Source organism: Cryptotermes secundus, unplaced genomic scaffold (assembly GCF_002891405.2).
Source record: "Cryptotermes secundus unplaced genomic scaffold, Csec_1.0 scaffold505, whole genome shotgun sequence".
NCBI classification, from domain to species: Eukaryota; Metazoa; Arthropoda; class Insecta; order Blattodea; family Kalotermitidae; genus Cryptotermes; species Cryptotermes secundus.
The window spans coordinates 686,218-704,260 of record NW_019740659.1 but is presented as its reverse complement, the minus strand read 5'-3'; the positions used below and the strand labels follow the sequence as shown (position 1 = coordinate 704,260).

At 38.8% G+C, this 18,043-nt stretch overlaps 1 protein-coding gene across 9 annotated transcripts in view; it reads left to right on the top strand.

The window, feature by feature from the left end:
* LOC111872458 (protein Aster-B) overlaps positions 1-18,043 on the top strand; it is a 49,460-nt gene that overhangs the window by 12,380 nt on the left and 19,037 nt on the right. For 6 of the 9 annotated variants that reach the window (XM_033754705.1, XM_033754707.1, XM_033754706.1 and 3 more), the window contains 6 exons: positions 3,837-3,978; positions 9,671-9,896; positions 10,199-10,302; positions 12,372-12,548; positions 15,729-15,884; positions 17,177-17,450. In XM_033754705.1, the coding sequence (XP_033610596.1) occupies positions 3,837-3,978; positions 9,671-9,896; positions 10,199-10,302; positions 12,372-12,548; positions 15,729-15,884; positions 17,177-17,450 (1,079 nt within the window). The remainder of the gene's footprint in view (positions 1-3,836; positions 3,979-9,670; positions 9,897-10,198; positions 10,303-12,371; positions 12,549-15,728; positions 15,885-17,176; positions 17,451-18,043) is intronic. The other 3 variants (XM_033754709.1, XM_033754708.1, XM_033754704.1) reach the window with 3 other exon arrangements.

The window sequence follows — 18,043 nt, the reverse complement described above, 5'->3', positions numbered from 1 at the left end:
AAAGCTTCGAAATGTGGTGTTGGAGAAGGATGGAGAAGATCAGTTGGACCGATTATGTGAGAAATGAAGAAGTGTTATTTAGAGTCAGTGAGCAGAGGAATATCCTACACGAAACAAGAAAATGGAAGGCTAATTGGATTGGTCATATCTTACGCAGTAACTGCCTTCTAAAAGAAGTTATTGAAGGAAAGATAGAGGGGCAGATAGAAGTGACCAGAAGACGTAAGAAGATGCTGGATGACCTTGGGGCAGAAGAGGATATTCTCATTTGAAGGAGAAAGCTCTAGATCACATTAAGTGGAGGAACTGTTTTGGAAGAGACTGTGGACCTGTCGTCTGACAGATTACTGATGAATGAATGAATGAGACCAAATCCATGTGAACAGAACTCAAATCATTGTCTTGTGTTGATTCGTTTAAAGATAATATATTAGTCCATAATGTATTGTGTTCTGTGTTAAGAAACATTGCTATAGACAATCTGTCTAACTGTGTTAGTATGTGGCTGCAATCTTATTCAGTTATAATACAGTATAATTTCAGATCTGAAAATGTATGGATTTAATAACTTTAATTATATTTAGTGTGTGTGCACAGCCTCAACACACATACGCACCATAGTTACTGCATCTCTCATAGGTCTGCATGCTTTCTTAGACTATAGATGCAGGTGAGCTGTCAGTTGTATGCTTCAGATAATATTTAATATTTGTGTAGAGTAGGTCCTTTGTCACCATGGCATGGCATGTTCTGAGGTTACAGATGGAGGAAATGGTCTCCAAATGTGAAAGGTAGCTATAAGCAGGTAGAGCAGCCAACAAGGGGTGTTCCTCCTGTTTGGGGACTGGGCAGGGGATGACAGCTCATTATAAAAGTTGAGCATGTTACAAATTGTTACATAGGACATATTCTTTAAGATTTTTTTCCCTTGGCACTACAGCCCCAGTGGGCATAGGCCTACCTCCATGAACTCCGTTCACTTCGGGTTTTCTAGATCTTACACAGACGGTAGAACTCCTTGGGTGAGTGATCAGCTCGTCGCAAGGCCTCTACCTGTAGACAAACACAGAAAAACGCACACAAACATCCATGCCCTGAGTGGGATTCGAACCCACGATCCCGGCTTCCGAGCGAGCGAAGACAGTGCATGCCTTAGACCGCTCGGCTACTGTGACCGGCATTCTTTAAGATACCCTTTAGTATTATGCCTACATCTACATCTAGGTTTTCAAATGTATGTAAGATAATACTTATGCAGATGTTACTATTACTGTGGGCCAAAGGAAATTGAGAGAATTACCAGCAGAAAGTTGCAGACTGGAATGGCAATCCAAAAGAACCACGGGTGTTCACACACACTGCTTGATTCAGATGGTTATGTTGCCAGTGGCATGCATCACAACTAATTGTTATGAGCTTCTAAAACTCAGAGATATAAATCACATCATATTATACAACAGTTTATTTACACCACCAGCAGGGTGGACTAACACGAAACTCAGCTCATGTACGTATGTAGAACTTGGGCTTTTGGAAATAAACCATGTAGAATATTGAAGGTTTTTTGTTTCGGGAGGCGGCTCAATATTGCAACTAGGCTTTGGGCTGGATGAACCAGGTGTCAGGATTCAATTCTTTGTAGTGCCAAGAGATTTTTCTCTTCTCCATAATGTCAAGACAAACTTTGGTACCTACCCAGCCTCCATCCAGTGTGTTCTGAGGGCAGTTTCTTTGGGGGTAATGCAACAGGGGTGTGAAGTTGATGACTTACCTCCTTCTAGTGCTGAGATTAAGAATGGTGGAGTTACATCTCATCTCTGCCAACTGTGTTAATGGTGCTCTGCTTAATTAAGCACAGGGATAACTTCATGTTTATCTTACCTTTGGCAGTCACTGCAGCTGTCATCTTCCAGGGTTGATGTCTATGGGAGGGATTTAAATCTGGCAGTGGGTGGTGCATGGGTGATGGAGGCATGACTGGACAAAACAAAGGACCAGGATGCTACATAATAAAGAGTGAGTTTTTCTGTAACCTTTTCTATTGTTTCTTTTCCTTTGTGTAAACACAGGTTACTAAACTTTTTGCATCACCACATGGTCAATCCCTGCCAGATAACAGCCAGGTCCTCTGTGTTGTCCTGTCACATCCTCACCTCTCCCGCACCACATACTGCTGGATCTGTATGAGAACTTCTGAATCACCACAGAGACATCTACCCTGAAGATGACAACTACACTGTTCATCAAACAGAAGGGAAAAGTTTGGCGTTCTGAATGCCTTATTCCCAAAAGCCAAAATCATTATATGAAACTGAAGCTGTGGAAACCTGAGGATATGAATTTGAAGTAAAAGTCAAAGTTTTTATGTAGCACATACAGCATATAATAATTTTCTGCTTGTCAGCAAATGTCTTTTTTACTGTCCATGGAGTCTGTGCCATATATTTGGTGGTTGGTTCCTAGCTTCTTACCACAAAGGTCTGGATTCATTCCCAGGGCAGTCTGTTTGGGATCTGTGATATCAGAGTGGCACTGTAGCAGGATTTTATGTGAATGCTTCAGTTTTCCTCTGCTAAGTATCATTCTGCCAGCAGCATACTCATCTGTCATCATGGGTCAGTACAGTAGGCACATTGTGGCTGCAGCACCAGGGGATTCTCATCTCGTGCCACCCCTGTGGGTATTGTGTGTGGACAAATAAACAAGTGTAAATCTATTTGTTGAGCCCTGCAAACTTTGTAAAAGCTGTACACTTATAGTCACTCTGAACCAGACATCTGCTCTTTTTTACATTTTAGCCTTTTGTTATCTTCATTTTATCTGCACGAATCAGTAATGGCTGCTTTCATTATAAATAATATGTACACAAAATTAGTTTTTATTATTTTTGTGGTATGTTTATTGGTGCTGTCTATAGCTCAGACTGTATAGTGTTCAGTGGTAGGATGATAATGAATCATAATGAATTGCAAAGGATGTGGAAGGAAGTGGTCATGTCCTAATGTTAGTTTCTGAATGTAGATTTCCCAAGAAAACGTAAAATCGTAAAAACTGAAAATGACAGCTTTCAGTCATCACTTTAATGAATTCTGTATTAGTAGAATTCAAATTTAAGTATGATAATTCCTTCAGATTGTGACGTTCTGGGTTGTGACACCATGTAGACATGTATGTGGATTCCGACGTTTTGGAGGAATGTGCTGCCTCCATCTTCAGGGTCAACCCTGAAGACCACAATCTCAACAGTCAACACTATGAGAAAACTCAAAACTTACAATACCTTGTTCAGCTGAACCATTCAGCTGTGCATACATAAACCAGGAAATCAACTTTAACACACTGCAGTTGTATGGAAGCATTCAGTGTTATATTAAGGCTTATGCAGTGTCTAACCAGCATGTCATGAAAGCCTGTGGTTTTCCTCATTCCATCAAGGGAAATGCTAACACAGTATCTTAATGAAGGCCACATCCACTTCCTTTGACATCCTTTCCAATTCATTATTCACTAATCATCCTACCATTCAACATTAAATAGTCTGAGCATGTGGCAGTATCATTAAATGAAACAAATAAATATTGACATAGAGGTATAATGTACGAGTAATTAGCTTTAACTCGCAACATTTGGCAAGGAAGAATTCGTAAATTTACACTGTGAAAAGGCAAATACATTTAGAGCAGATGTAGCATATTTGCAAGATATCATGCTTTTAGTGCCAAAAGAAGTAGTGATCCCTGCTTTTTGATTTTCACTGACACTGTAAGTGCTGATAGTAGCTGGAGCTATCTTGACATGTTGGCTTTACTGTAGCAGGCATTTGATTCTGCTAACAGGTCACCAAGCCCAAGTGCAAGTCCACAATCCAGTCCACGTCCATCCCCACGGCAGCATCACAAGCGAGACCATTCCAAAGGGGAAATATCTGTTGGAAGTTGCAAAGACTGCTCTCCCCCGGATAGATATGATACAGTAGAGGTCAGTAGCTTCAAGTCTGTTATAACAGAGGTCAGTGGGTGGGTGCTGAAACGGCTTGACTGCAGTGAAGAACAGGGAATCAGGTATTTAAATTGTATATTTTTTTTAAGAAAAGGAAAGTGTAAAGTTTGCAGACATTTAAGAAAAACAACTTTGAATCTGTAATATTAGAAAGAACTAGTGGAATAACCATTGAAAATTCAACAGGAAAATTTGACAGTTCCCATCTGTAGCTACAGTTTTCATGGATAACCTTACCTTTGATCCACTCTTATGTATTGTAACCCTTAAAGCTACTCTGGAATCACACTTTGACTGATTATGCACACTGTGAACTTGGGTTTTGGAAAGACTGTTTCATAGAGTAAGCATAATTATGTTCATTTGTTTTGTCTTATGAATTTATTTCAGTTTTCAAACAATTGTGTCCACCTGTTTAACTAATCTGTCATTAACTGTATTCTGTCTACCAGTAGATTACAATATGAAAACAGTGCAACTGAACCTGTTTCTGGTTTCGTTACCTGCAGTTTGTTGCTGCTTGATTCTTCTAGGTGACTTGACTTGTAGTTGTTTTACCATCTACTTATCTTATCTCTAAATGACACAAGATAAGAACTTGCATAATTAGAATGCACTTAACTGGGAGTACAAGTGGGACATACATGTGTTTCCTGAATTTATGAGTGGGAACAGGGCTTAGTTCTGTTGTTCAGTATATCCACATGGTTGGAATGACACATTGATGTGCAGTACTGTATACATGAGAGAGGTAATGAAATGTTATATGACTGATGAAATGGAATCAGTTCTTAACTATTACAGGGGTTGTAATCAGGTATGTTAAATAATTTTCTCTAGATATTTTGTATCATTTAAATTTTTTTAATAGTTTAAAAAAGTAAGGACACACATCTCATTCATCTGAATACAGAAAATATGAGTATATCAGAGATCTCTGATTCACTTCTCAAGAGAATATATTAAAAGATCTTTCATGCATTGCTGAAGTAAATTGTTTTTTTGTCATTCGCTTTTTACCCTGACTGTACAAGAACATTTTATAGCTTGCTTTAGCGTGCGGAGTCCATAAAGCTATTTAGGATCCAGCTATCAGTGTACAGCCTGATGTAGACCTGTAGCAGTGTGTAAAATTGCACTTTTTGCTGACAGGCAGAGATTGGATGCATGGGTCACATAAATTTATGTATTTTTTAGGTGGTCACAGTATCACAAAATTTGAGAACCTCTTCACTAATTGCATTTGATCTATTGGTAGAATATGAAAACAGTTGTAGGATTTGAGGTTCTCACAGCAGTGGTTATGAAGAGTGCTGTCTTCTGAGATATAACGCTGTGTGGTCCATTGAAAGTCAAGTGATGTTTCGGAAGAAGCTTGCCACCTGCTTTCATGCTGGCATCTTGCTTTGCTTTTTAAATGCTGAAGATGTGATATATGTTCCTGCGAAACATTAGTTGACTTTCATTGAACTACATTCCAGAAGCTAGTACTCCTCATCAAAAAAGAATTGTTTCTTGTTTCAAATGGAGGCGTGCGAATCATATCAGCACACTAAAACCATAACAGAATAGCAGGTATTCATAATCCTTGGTTGCAGAATATTCTGTGGTGTGTGTCCTTGACTGACATGAGCATAAGAAGCAGTGAGAGGTGTAATCAGACCGTTTGTTCTTCGTTGTGTCATCCAGAGCATATAGCTGTTTTATTGCTACTTGCTTACTCTATTGTGGGAGTATACAGTTTAAAGAAAATGACAAGTGTAAGACTGCTTGAACGGGTTTTGTTAGGAAGTCTTACATATCTAGCGATGTATATATACACTCTCATATGTATGAAGCCATTTTTAATTATGTGGTACCTGATATGTGTGTGATAATGCTGTGCAAGTGTTCTCTCAAAGTATGTACTGTTTCTTATACCTGAGAAGAATGGACAGTGTGATTTTTTCCGTTGTACTTTAGTGTTTCTAGTGTTTCAGATTTAAAATAATTTTTTCTTTAAGTACTTAACAAGTGCTGTTAGGAGCAGTGTTATGTTGGCAACTCTCAAATACTGAAATATAATGTTAGAGTTGGCAACATCATAGTAAACAATTTAAGAACTAGGTTATTTCTTGTTACTTAGGTGATATTTACTGTTATGTGTAACTACAGTTACGTGTGTAACAACAGTATCTTTATATTGTTGTGTTGCTATGGTTATAAGTTTGTATGTATATAAGGCATACTTCTGTGTCAAATTTCTGTGTCTTAATAAAGCAGGAGTAGAGTGAACACTGATTCTTACTTATCGTTCGATCTACGGGAAACTGAAAATAACAAGCAGAACATTTGAAAGCCTTTGCTCTTGTCCATACTGAGAGACATGACACAGTGTTCTTGCCCCTTTGGAATTTCATCTATGAAGGGAGGAAGAATGAATATTAATTTAAGGGAGAAAGTTAACATTAACAGAATTAGGCTTGTGATATATGGGCAGGAGCTGAACAAGACACTACATGAAATGGTGATTTTCATTAGTGCTACTTTATCCAAATCTTAGTTAAGCATTCATAATATATTGTAACGTGTTTCGTTACAGAATATGCCGTAGAGATGGTTAATTGGTTTATTTAACAATCTTCAAATAACGGCTACAATTAATGATAACAATGTTACGGGTTTCCACACTTTACAAACCCTAGAACAAAATCTCTTAACACTCTCTTCGAGAGTCTTCACGTACTAATAATGTGGGAGCTATACAAGTCTCCCTGAATTACACTCTCCAGATATGACTGGTGATCACTGGTTATCGCACACGCGGCTGTAGCTCGTTGATAACGCACTCGACGACTGTCACAGTACAACTGAACCTGAATAGCCTTCGCTGCTCCTTATGTAGCCTCGATCGGACAGTCGTCGCCTGGTGCCTTGTTGCTAGCCACGCTGTCCGGAGTTGTTGACGGCTGCCTAGTAACCGCGATATCCCCCGGTGACGTCACCGCGTTGACTTGCGTTGCCTAGCGACCAGGATGCTAGGACTCGGCTAACATCGGCTCGCTTCGGCTTCGCTCGGCGCATCACGGCTGGCGGAGGGTGGGAGGGGGAGGGGCGTCATTCAGAGCTCAACATGTCACAATATTAACTGTTGAGTGTCGATTATCTCATCCCACTAATCTTCATTGACACAGCTGGGAGTACTTGAACTTGAAAGCATTCTGACGATAGTATATGCCGTACAGAACTGTCAGGCTTATTTTGGACTCTATCCATAATCTGGTATATATAAGACAAAAAACCACAACGTTTTGGAGACAGATCCAGTCTCTGAAACGTGGTTTTTTGTCTTATATATATCAGATTATGGATAGAGTCCAAAATAAGCCTAATAATTCTGTACAGTAGTTGAACTGTCACAAATTTATTTGTGTACTAGCTGTGCCCGGCCATGCCTTGCTGTGGCTCAGTCTGCCCATTCTTCCCCAGTTTGATTTGAAATTACTCGACGCATTGCTTCCGCTCCGTGAGTACGACGACCTAAGTTTGATCTTCTGTGAGGCATTATTTGGATGAACTAAAGCAGATCGATTGCACTGAAGAAGAAGAAAGAAAGTTATAAGAAAAAACATGAAAATTCAAAACATTAAAAAAGGAAGGAACACGAACTGGAAAACAAAGAAGAAACAAAAAAAAATACTGATGAAATATTTCAATTCAAACGCAGATCAATCGACACAGCCCAATCCCACCGCCAATTGCACCGGAAAATAAGGGGAACAGTAAAGAAAACGAAATGAAAAACAATGAAAAATAAACTATACTCATGAAATGAACGCTATGGTAAACGACACAGCCCAATTCCAACGCAATGTAACACGAAATAATTAAAAAAAAATGAAAATAAATCGAAACTGTTTCTGCTTTGATTTCACTCGGAATCTCTTGTGATACTCGCGTTTCCATGGAAGTATACTTTCTGGTTTCATCCGTTGTTACACAATGGAACCTATTATCCTATGCAACGGTCTATTCTAGCATTAATATGGAAACGACTGCACTGAAGAAGAAGAAAGAAAGTTATAACAAAAACATATGAAATTGCAAAGCATTAAAAAAAAGAAAGAACACGAACTGGAAAACGAAGAAACTCGACGCATTGCTTCCGCTCCGCGAGTATGACGACCTAAGTTTAATCTTCTGCGAGGCATTATTTGGATGAACTAAAGCAGATCGATTGCACCGAAGAAGAAGAAGAAGAAAGAAAGTTATAAGAAAAAACATGAAAATTCAAAACATTAAAACAGGAAGGAACACGAACTGGAAAACAAAGAAGAAACAAAGAAAAATAAAAAATACTGACGAAATATTTCAATTCAAACGCAGATCTATCGACACAGCCTAATCCCACCACCAATTGCACCAGAAAATAAGGGAACAGTTAAGAAAACGAAATGAAATATAACAAAAAATAAACTACTCACAAAATGAACGCTACGGTAAACGACTCAATGTAACACGAAATAATAAAATCAAAACGAAAATTTCGTTGCCACAACAGCTAATTGCCACGGTTATTCCTAGGCAGCGATCCGCTGTTTCAACAGTTCGTTGCCATGGTTATTCCTAGGCAACGACCCGCTGTTTCAACAGTTCGTTGCCACGGTTATTCCTAGGCAACAATCTGTTGGTATTCGATGGACAACGTATAACACGTTTTTTACCTGTTTTTACCTGTCACGGGTGTGACATCTACGTAATAGGTATGTAAAAACGCGCGTGTTCGAATGCAACGTTGTATCAAAATTTCCAAGCAATCAGGGAAGAACTTTCGGAGATCTTCGAGGAGAGACAAACAGACATTTACATTTTTATTTATATAAATTACTGCATCTTGTATCAGAACTTCACCTCAAACACAGACACCCCTGCTTGCACAGAATTATCATCCATATCCCTCTTAATATCCTGTCTGGTTAGTTCACTTCAGTTCACTTCAGTGGAACTTGATGGGATCCCCAAGAAGGTTGTGACTGGCCAACCACATTTTACACCCACATATTCTGCCCCAAACCTGCATAGTGCATCACTCTGTTCAGAGCAAGGAGGTCTTCCACTGAGGGAAAGAACCTTTGCTTATCCATGCAAGTTGGAATTGAAAGTTGCATGTCTTCAGTTAAGGACTATGCCATGAAGACATATGAGGGAGTGGAGTTACTAATCCATATATTCTAAATCTTGGCAGTAGGTGCATGTCAGTGGTCAGTTTTCACATCCTGATTGATTTACCCTGCAAAAGAGCCACTGCTACCCATTGGATAGGAGGCTGGGTGGAGCCCAGTGTCTTGCTGGTTACCATTTGGAAAACAGTAATCAAACACATATTCCTCAGTTTTACAACTCATGTCTAGTCAATATACTGACTGAACTATTCTGGCTGCTATGCAGATTGGAAGTGAGTTATGGAAAGTTTGATGAAAAATATGCAACTGTAAACATTGCTTTCAAAATGCAATCAAGGAGAGTTAAAAGAGGGAATATGTGAAGCAAAATTAAATGTTTGAGTCACCTCCAGTTACTTGGATCCCCTTGAATACACACCACTGAGTGAAGAAATGATAACAATTTCATCTTGAAATTTGGTATTAGCAACTGTCAGAATATAGCAGTGATAAATGTTTTGGCTCCACAGGACAGTCTGAGTCGGTCGTCTGGCTCGAGTCACATTCATGAGTTGAGCCGAAGCATAAGCCATGAGGGTCCCAGCAAGGAACGTGCCAAGGAATCAGCTCGTAGTTCTGACCGCACCAAGAAGAAGTCATCATGGTATAATGTTTTGTATCCAACGTATAAATCACGGAGTGAGGACTTCAAGAGAATTTTCAAGGATGTTCCACTAGACGAAAGACTTATTGTAGGTAAGTGATTTTTTTTTAAAGATTTGAAGTTAAAAACCAAATTCAGGCAACTCTCTTTGTGGGCTAGCCAACAGGTCTCCCTTCATGCTTCAAAGGATGACTCTTTCAGATGTAAGTCATCAGGAAGAAGCCTGATCATCCTCTTTTATCTCCCTTTTCCTATTATTCTTTTCCGTCTTCTCCATTATTTGTTACTTCACTTTCTTTTTTCTTTCTTCAGTTTTATTTACTTTCCATGTAATTAAATCTCATCATCATGTATATTTGTACTTGTTGTCTCTCAGTTTATTTGTCTTTTGCAGATTATTCATGTGCTTTACAAAAGGATATTCTGGTCCATGGGAGACTGTATGCCTCACAAAACTACCTCTGTTTTTATGCTAACATCTTCCGTTGGGAAACATTAGTAAGTCAGAGAGATGTGTTACTTTTTTTATATATATATAATCTGTCTGTGTATATACATGTATGTAAATGTGTGAGATTTATGATGATATTCATTTTGCAGTTTTGGATTAACCAAAGCAATGAATTACCAAACATTAACACACTGCATGGACACAAGTTATGTAAAGGATCACAAAAGAGTCTTGCATTCAGTGTATCCTCTATATTTTGTGACTTTTGATAATATTTTGATGTGAATGTGTGAAGTTTAGTATACAAGGCTAATATAAATGATTCGTTCGTTTTTAAAACGCTATATTTTCCAAAGTATTACATGTACAAATATTATTGATATATAAAAAGAACCGTAAACTCACCAAGTTGTATTATGTGCACCAGTTGGCAGCATGAGTTCAGTGCCTTTACAAAATGGCGGCAAAGCAAGAAAAGAGTTTTTGTGTTGGAATATGCGAGATGTTCGTCTGTTATAGCAGTGCAACGCACATTCAAAAGAGAGTACAGAAACTAGCTGCCATGTAAACAAAGCATTTTGCGGTGGTATCAGCAATGTTCATCACTACCGAAACAATGAACTTCGGCGTCGCTGGATTGGGCGTGTTAGTGAGGATGACATGGTTCTGATCACTTGGCCCCCCCAGATCACCTGATCTAACGCCTTGTGACTTCTTCCTTTGGGGGTACATTAAGGATCATGTTTGCGTATGCCCACTGCCAAGATCACTAGTAGAGCTGAGGGAACACATCGATGCTGCAGTGATGACCATTGACAGGATGATGCTACAAAATGTGTGGAACGAGCTTGACTACCGCCTGGACATATGTCATGTGACCCAAGGGGCACACATAGAACATTTGTAGAGTGTGAAGAAAACTTGGTGAGTTTACAGTTCTTTTTATATATCAATCATATTTGTACGTGTATTGTTTTTGAAAATATAGCGTTTTAAAAATGAATGAATCTTTATAGTAGCCGTGTATTAGTAGAAGTAGTTCACAGTTGACTGTTTGTGTGTGTTATTTGTGGGAGATGGCATTAAACATTGGCCTCATCTTGTCATTCGTTAACATGTAGGACTGGAAAGGTATATAGGAGAAAGCAGGGACATTGAAACTGTAGGAGCTTACATAGGAAATGATGAGACTTCTCACTGAATTCTCAGTGGGTGTTGTACTAGTTCCTCTCTGCTAAAAGAAACCTCACAGATATATGTACATTCAGAGGAATTAATCTTATATAAGTTGTTGTTGTTCCATGTTTTCTCAAGTAATAATTCCCAAACTCTTTTAGTCAGAAGTAAATAAAAAGTTTGAGTTCTCCTCCCCCCCCCAACATATAAAAAGAACTTAAAGAGGAATTAACAGCTTCAGAAAGTTATTGTTAATAAACCTTCATGATATGTATATGGTATTATTTTCAATTAATCTGAATGCTTGTAATTTAATGTGGCTTCTTAGAATTAAAATTAAGTCAGCTTCTTTGTTATCAACCCACTTTTGGGCGTTCCTCAGAAAAGCTACACAGCCCCTTGGGGAATGCTGCTCAGTAGAGTGTAACTAAATGGAAGCAAAAAGCTAAGTTAGGAAGAGATTAAGGTCATAAACTTTTAAGTTGTTCATATTAATGCCTTACAAAAGTTTGATGATCTCAACGCTTGACCCATTTTCCAGTACAGGCATACGTGCACACACACATGGATGTGCAAATTTTTCAGTAATGAATCATGTTTTTGGAACTGGATTGTATTTACATGCTGCACCAGAGAAAATATAAAAAAGTGCATTGAAATCAGTAGTTTGGCATTCATTAAATTGTTAACATGCAAATTTGTTTATATCTAGTCAGTTTTGTCTTGAAGTCTGGATCTGCCCTACATTATGTAGTTTACACATCCCTGTTTTAATACTTGCCCACAATGAGGGATACGAAAGTTTGATTGTAGTTTAAGGTGTGTGTGTGTGTGTGTGTGTGTGTGTATATGAAGGGCTGTTACGGCTGCTACATGTGAGCTCTGTTGATGCCTCACTAAAAGAAAGGTGTATTTCTTCTCCCACCCCTTCCCTCACCAGGTGTCATTGAGGTGGAAAGATGTCACTGCAATAACCAAAGAAAAGACAGCTTTAGTTATACCAAATGCAATATTGGTGTGCACAGAAGGCGAGAAGCTTTTCTTCACTTCATTTGGTGCGAGGGATAAGACATACCTTATGCTGTTCAGGGTCTGGCAGAATGCATTGATGGATAAGGTAGGTTCTCAGACTTCTTGTAGTTTAGAGTCTTTCAAATACTGTCAGGTCTGCTTTTTTAATATACGGACTACCAGTTCTGTCACCTGAGTGACTGAAGTTTACTGCATCTCAATTCTAGCCTGGTCAAGTCAAGGACTGTTGCCACTGTATTCATAAATATTATTTTTCCCTACAGATGTCATTAAGATTCAAAGAAGATTTTAAGTAGAACATGTTGAAACTCTAGAGGACCCAAAATATACAGAGATTGTTGTCTGGGTGCTTGGGGAGGGGAGGGTGGGAAAGCAAAATTGTAGAAAGGAGGAAATAATCCAGATATTAATACCAAAAAACCAAGGTAAAACTATCCCTGTAACAGGCTGTGGAAGCCCATAGGGTTTTGAGACATTGAGGTTCCCACATTTTCTAGACAGTTGGTTTACTGATGGCACTGAGGTTGTCAGCCTTACATGTTGGCCAGCCATGCTGTATGCCAGGAAGATTGTTGGTACTCATTTTTGTTAAAGGCTGAGTGGACCCAGGCCAATAATGTGACTGGAAGGATTAGGTCAGTTGAAAAATCCAGTGACCTCATTGGGAATTGAACCTCCGACCTTTCAGTTTCTGGCACAGTGCCTCAATCAACTATGCTACTGCATGCCTCAATATTAGTACTAGTAATTAAAATTATTTTAAAGAATTCAGGTTCATTTTTCCATCCTATAGAGACCCACAAGTGTAAGAAAGATGGACCATAAAAATATTATTAAGGTAGGCGCACATCTGCCATCATCAGACGGACGGCACAGATCGGACGGATCGGAATTTTTTGTGTGACTGCGCACACCAAATTCGGAGCATCCGCGTTTCCGACAGGTGGTCTTGCCTTCAAGAAATGCTCAGTTCATAGTGTAACATCGTTAAGTGAAGTTCATCTTCTTGGCTATTCTTTGAAATTTGTTTATTGATTATCCTTTCAATCTCATCCCAAATGTTGTCCCTTCATTGCTGGTTAGAATAGTCAGGGTGTCTCAAATTGTACAATTCTTCATATTCTTGCACAATGACAATCAATTGAGCTGAATCCATTGGAAAATTCACCAGTTTTAAGCACATTGAATGAAAATGAACTAACAGCTGCTAACGGCATGAGAGGTGAAATCCCGAACACGTCATCCGCTCCGTACGGCCTAATCGGATTGCCTGCCCCTCATGGGAATACCCGTCGGCATTGCCGAACTCTGATACGTACAATGCGGACAAGTGAGCGCAGGCTCATTTGACACGATGTATGTAATAATAAAATCCGATCAGTCCAATCCGTGCCGTCTGTCCGATGACGACAGGCGTGCGCCTACCTTTAGACAAATTTGTAAGCAAATCTTTCCTTCTGGAAATAATTCCTGTAGCTACCAAGGAATGTTAATTGTTTTTGCTTGGAGATTACTGTCTTCTGGAATGTGGTGATGCGCCTTCATGTATGCCCTGAGAAAATGAAGACAGCAGGTTCCTCAGTGACATTGGTAATGGTCTGTCATGTTGCATGATGTCACATCCCAGAAGGCAGTAATTGTCACAATCACCACTGTGTGAAGATTGAATGTGACATGTCTTTTCCTTGTTCTGTTTCATCTGTTTTTGAATGCATTACATTCAAAACTCAATCTCTGTGGGAAAATGACTGACCCAGCAGATGAAATCCCAGTATGGGGGCCTGCCAGTGCATGTGATAGCAGTGGACTTTCCTCTGTTGCTTCAGATTGGTTTACCTTGGCCTTTGGGGTTATGTTAAAGAGGAGGTAACAGTTTATTGCAGCCACATTTTTGAGATACAGATCTGAAATTCGTATTCTAGTAGCTTACATAGTGGGATACTTTGCAGTCTTATCAGAATTTGTTATATGTTTATTTGTGATGGGACAGCCTCTGTGGTCTAGTGGTTTGAGTTCCTGGCTAAAAACCCAGAGGTCCCGGGTTCGATTCCCGCCGCTACCAGATTTTCTGAGAAGTATGTGTCTGGAACGGGGTTCACTCAGCCTCTTAAGGATAATTGAGGAGCTACTTGAATGGAAAAGCAGCAGTTCCAGCCAAGAAAATCTAAATTAACGGCTGTGGCGATTCATTTCGCTGGCCACATAAGAGCCTCTATCTACTAATGTTGGCACTAACTTTGCCAACAAGCAGCGATCACTCAGTTGGTTGGTATAGTTCGGTTGCGTATTAAAGGCATGGAGTTTCTTTTTATTTGTGATGGAAAAAGTTGTTACTAAAATTAACATTTAATGAATAAAGGTATACTATTCTGCATGTTTGACAAAGTAATGAGCATAGTTTGGTGAAGATACTGATGAAGAGTGAATAAAATATGTCTTTTTAATTTGAGGAATGTGAACATTTACATTTTGACGATAATGAAAGTATACTATTAAAAATGGCAAAGCTGACTCATGCCTGTAGTTAAAAGGATGTCCCAGCAATTCTTCATTAAAATAACTCTGTTTAACAGACACATCTTATTCCTATCATGAATATTGTAATTGATTAGAAAAGTCTACCTTAAAGTCATAAAATGTAGTTTTGAAAAAATGGAGATTTTTAAAATTTGTTATGCAGTTCATATTACTGTGCCATATGGCATGTAATTTTATAAAACACTTTTCAAAAGTTCTATGGATACAGAAATTTGACATGTTGTACAGGACACTCCAAGGATATTGAAATACCTATTTCCAAAATTTTGAAAAGTTGGTCCCAGTGATTTTACATCCCCCATTAAGAAACATTTGTGATAACTATTTTTAGCAAACACTCGGCATATAAGAGGTTTGCTATACTGTAACAGGTTTGCAATGTTGTTCCCAAAAAAAATCTCTGCTTGAAGAGTGGTTCTTGTTTTTGCTTTAGAATGAATTGATTATGGTGCGAACAAACTTATTTTCATTTAATCATATCTCAGGAAGTGGTAAGGAATGAGTCAGGAAGTGAAAGGAAGTTACACAGCTCAGTTCCAAGGTTGGAGGAGAACAATCAAGCAACTTGCTATAAGAAGAACCATTTTTTTGTGTATTTAGTCAACCATAACATGCAGATAATTTTTTTTTCCTTTTCTCTGTGACTGTCTGTTATAGTTAGTACATTATGCTTCTTGATGGCTGAAGTTGAGCATCTGTGGGACTGATGTTGTGTGTTGTTTAACAGCAAATGTCAATGCAGGAGATGTGGCAATGGGTTCACACATGCTACGGAGATGAATTGGGCCTGACCAGTGATGATGATGATTACATTCCACCAGCTAATGAGGAGGACAAACTTTCTGGCATCAACGTGCGTTTGTCTGTAGATTCCTTCTTAGAGGTATCAGTAAGGCTAACATTTTTTTATTGCAGTAAATGGGATTATCTTTTTCTTTCCAGCAAATTAATTTATTTAAGGTGATTAGGTTACAGAAGAAGCAGAGGATCCGAGTGTGATTCCCTGCAGGGGAAGAGATTCTTATGTCTTCCACCAAGTTCAGACCATTCCTTGAGGCTTTCCAGTTTCATATCCAGTGTGTACCAGGGATTCTTCTAGGGTTAGAGCCGCCACCCACTTGTACGTAGTGCCAAGGTTAAGAATATGTTGAGCCAATCTCCACTTCCATGTACATCTTTATGGCTTGTTTTTTGTTTATTATTAACTTATTTAATAATACTTGAAATGCATAGGTAGTATCCAGCATCAGATTGCAGGATCAGTGTGAATAGTAAAGTGGAAAGAACGGCCTGTAATGTGAATGTAACCCTGCCTGAGCACAAGTGCAAGAAGCCTTAGGATAGCTGGTCATCAGGCTGAGATCCAAATGTACAAACCTACAAAACAGGAAGCATGAACTCTAACCACTGAACTAGTAATGGTTATTTATCTATAGAGATAAGCTGTTGGATGATTCTTTATCACTTCATGAAAAAAAGATAAGGTGCCATTGGTGACTGATTTCTCTGTCATTCATTCTTTGTGCTGTAACTGACAGAGGAAAACAGTATTTGTAAGTAATGTACGAGCATTCTGCAGATTTTGCATAAGCTATAAGCAGGTTGGACCTTGTGGTATATGAGAAAGAGTGTTGACGACAGTACTATGATTCTTGCAGAAAATGTCATGGCTGCAAATGTTCAAGAAAGCACAATGAGTGTAAGTATGTGTTAGAGCCTTCATTCATGAATTCAGAAGGTAAAGGCAGTAACAGTACAGACATGCCAGACTTGGTGGGTCCATTGCAGTCATTGAATGGATCCAGTTCTGACTGAAGTTTAATTTTATGTTCTTATATATATATATGAATTGCTCATGTAATTGTGGAAGAATAGGGTAGCTGAAGTGATTAGCTACACTGTTAAAATGAAGAGAGAGCCATAGCAGGCTCTAGTTTTGAATTAGTGTATTAAACTTTTTTTTTCTGTTGCAAAGTTTCATGAGGTGGAACTATACCCTTATTTGCTTGGACCCTTCAGTCATTACACTCTGCTTCTGTTGCAGTGTGAAGCTTTAAAGGCAAGTTGTGTATGTTGTGTGGAGCTGCTCTGTGAATTAATCTGTTAATTGTCTGATTCACTAGCTGATTTCATAATAGGTGCTGTGTTAATTGAATTCTGTATTCACTGTTGTAGCAGGAAAGTTGCAGTATGGCAGAGTCTCACATGGAGACCGTAAACACAGAGGAGCGTCAGAATGATGCATTGTCTTCGAGTACAGTTACAACTAGCGTGTCAGTTCATTCCACATCATGCCAGGAGTCATACAGTGGTACCACATTGCATTCCATATCTCACAGAGAATCTACAGGACATGAACAGATCTCGTTACAAGTTCCTATCTCTGAGACACTTCCCACTGACATGAGTGATACAACTGAGTCCGATGCTGAGAAACATGTTCCAACAGGTGAGTGCAACTGTGGATCTCCATGTCACCTGTATTTTCATGTTGTGTGAATGTTAGGTTGAACATTGAAGCTGGAGCTGCTTTGATACTGAGCTGTAAGCTGGGAAAGGATTCTATGTAGTTGTGCCGATTAAATAAGGCTAGTCTTGATCACTGAATGTGATCATGTGGCAGTCAGGGAACTGGGCCATTTGTTAACCTGTTGTGGCTTCATTTATCCAGCAGTTTCTTCAGTGGTCTTTCCTGGTTCCTTAGTCCATGTGGTATGTAATTTTTATAATAGTTTCACAAGTCTGTTTTTTTGCATTTGTCAGTAAGTTGATCAGCTTCATATTTCAAATGTGTTCCAATATGGGTTCTGTTTTTAATTCCCTTAATTAGTATATCTTCTCTCTCTCTCTCTCCTTTTTTTTTTTTTTTTTTTTTTTTTAAGGTTCATACAAATATGTGTTGCTGTTCACTTCATAAATTTTATTTCAGCAGCTGTAATTCTGGCTTTGTCTTGACCACATGTTACTCTGATATGAAAGGGTAAGGCTAGGATATTATAAATGTTTATTCCATTAAGTTTCTAGACTTTGATGGCTTGGAAA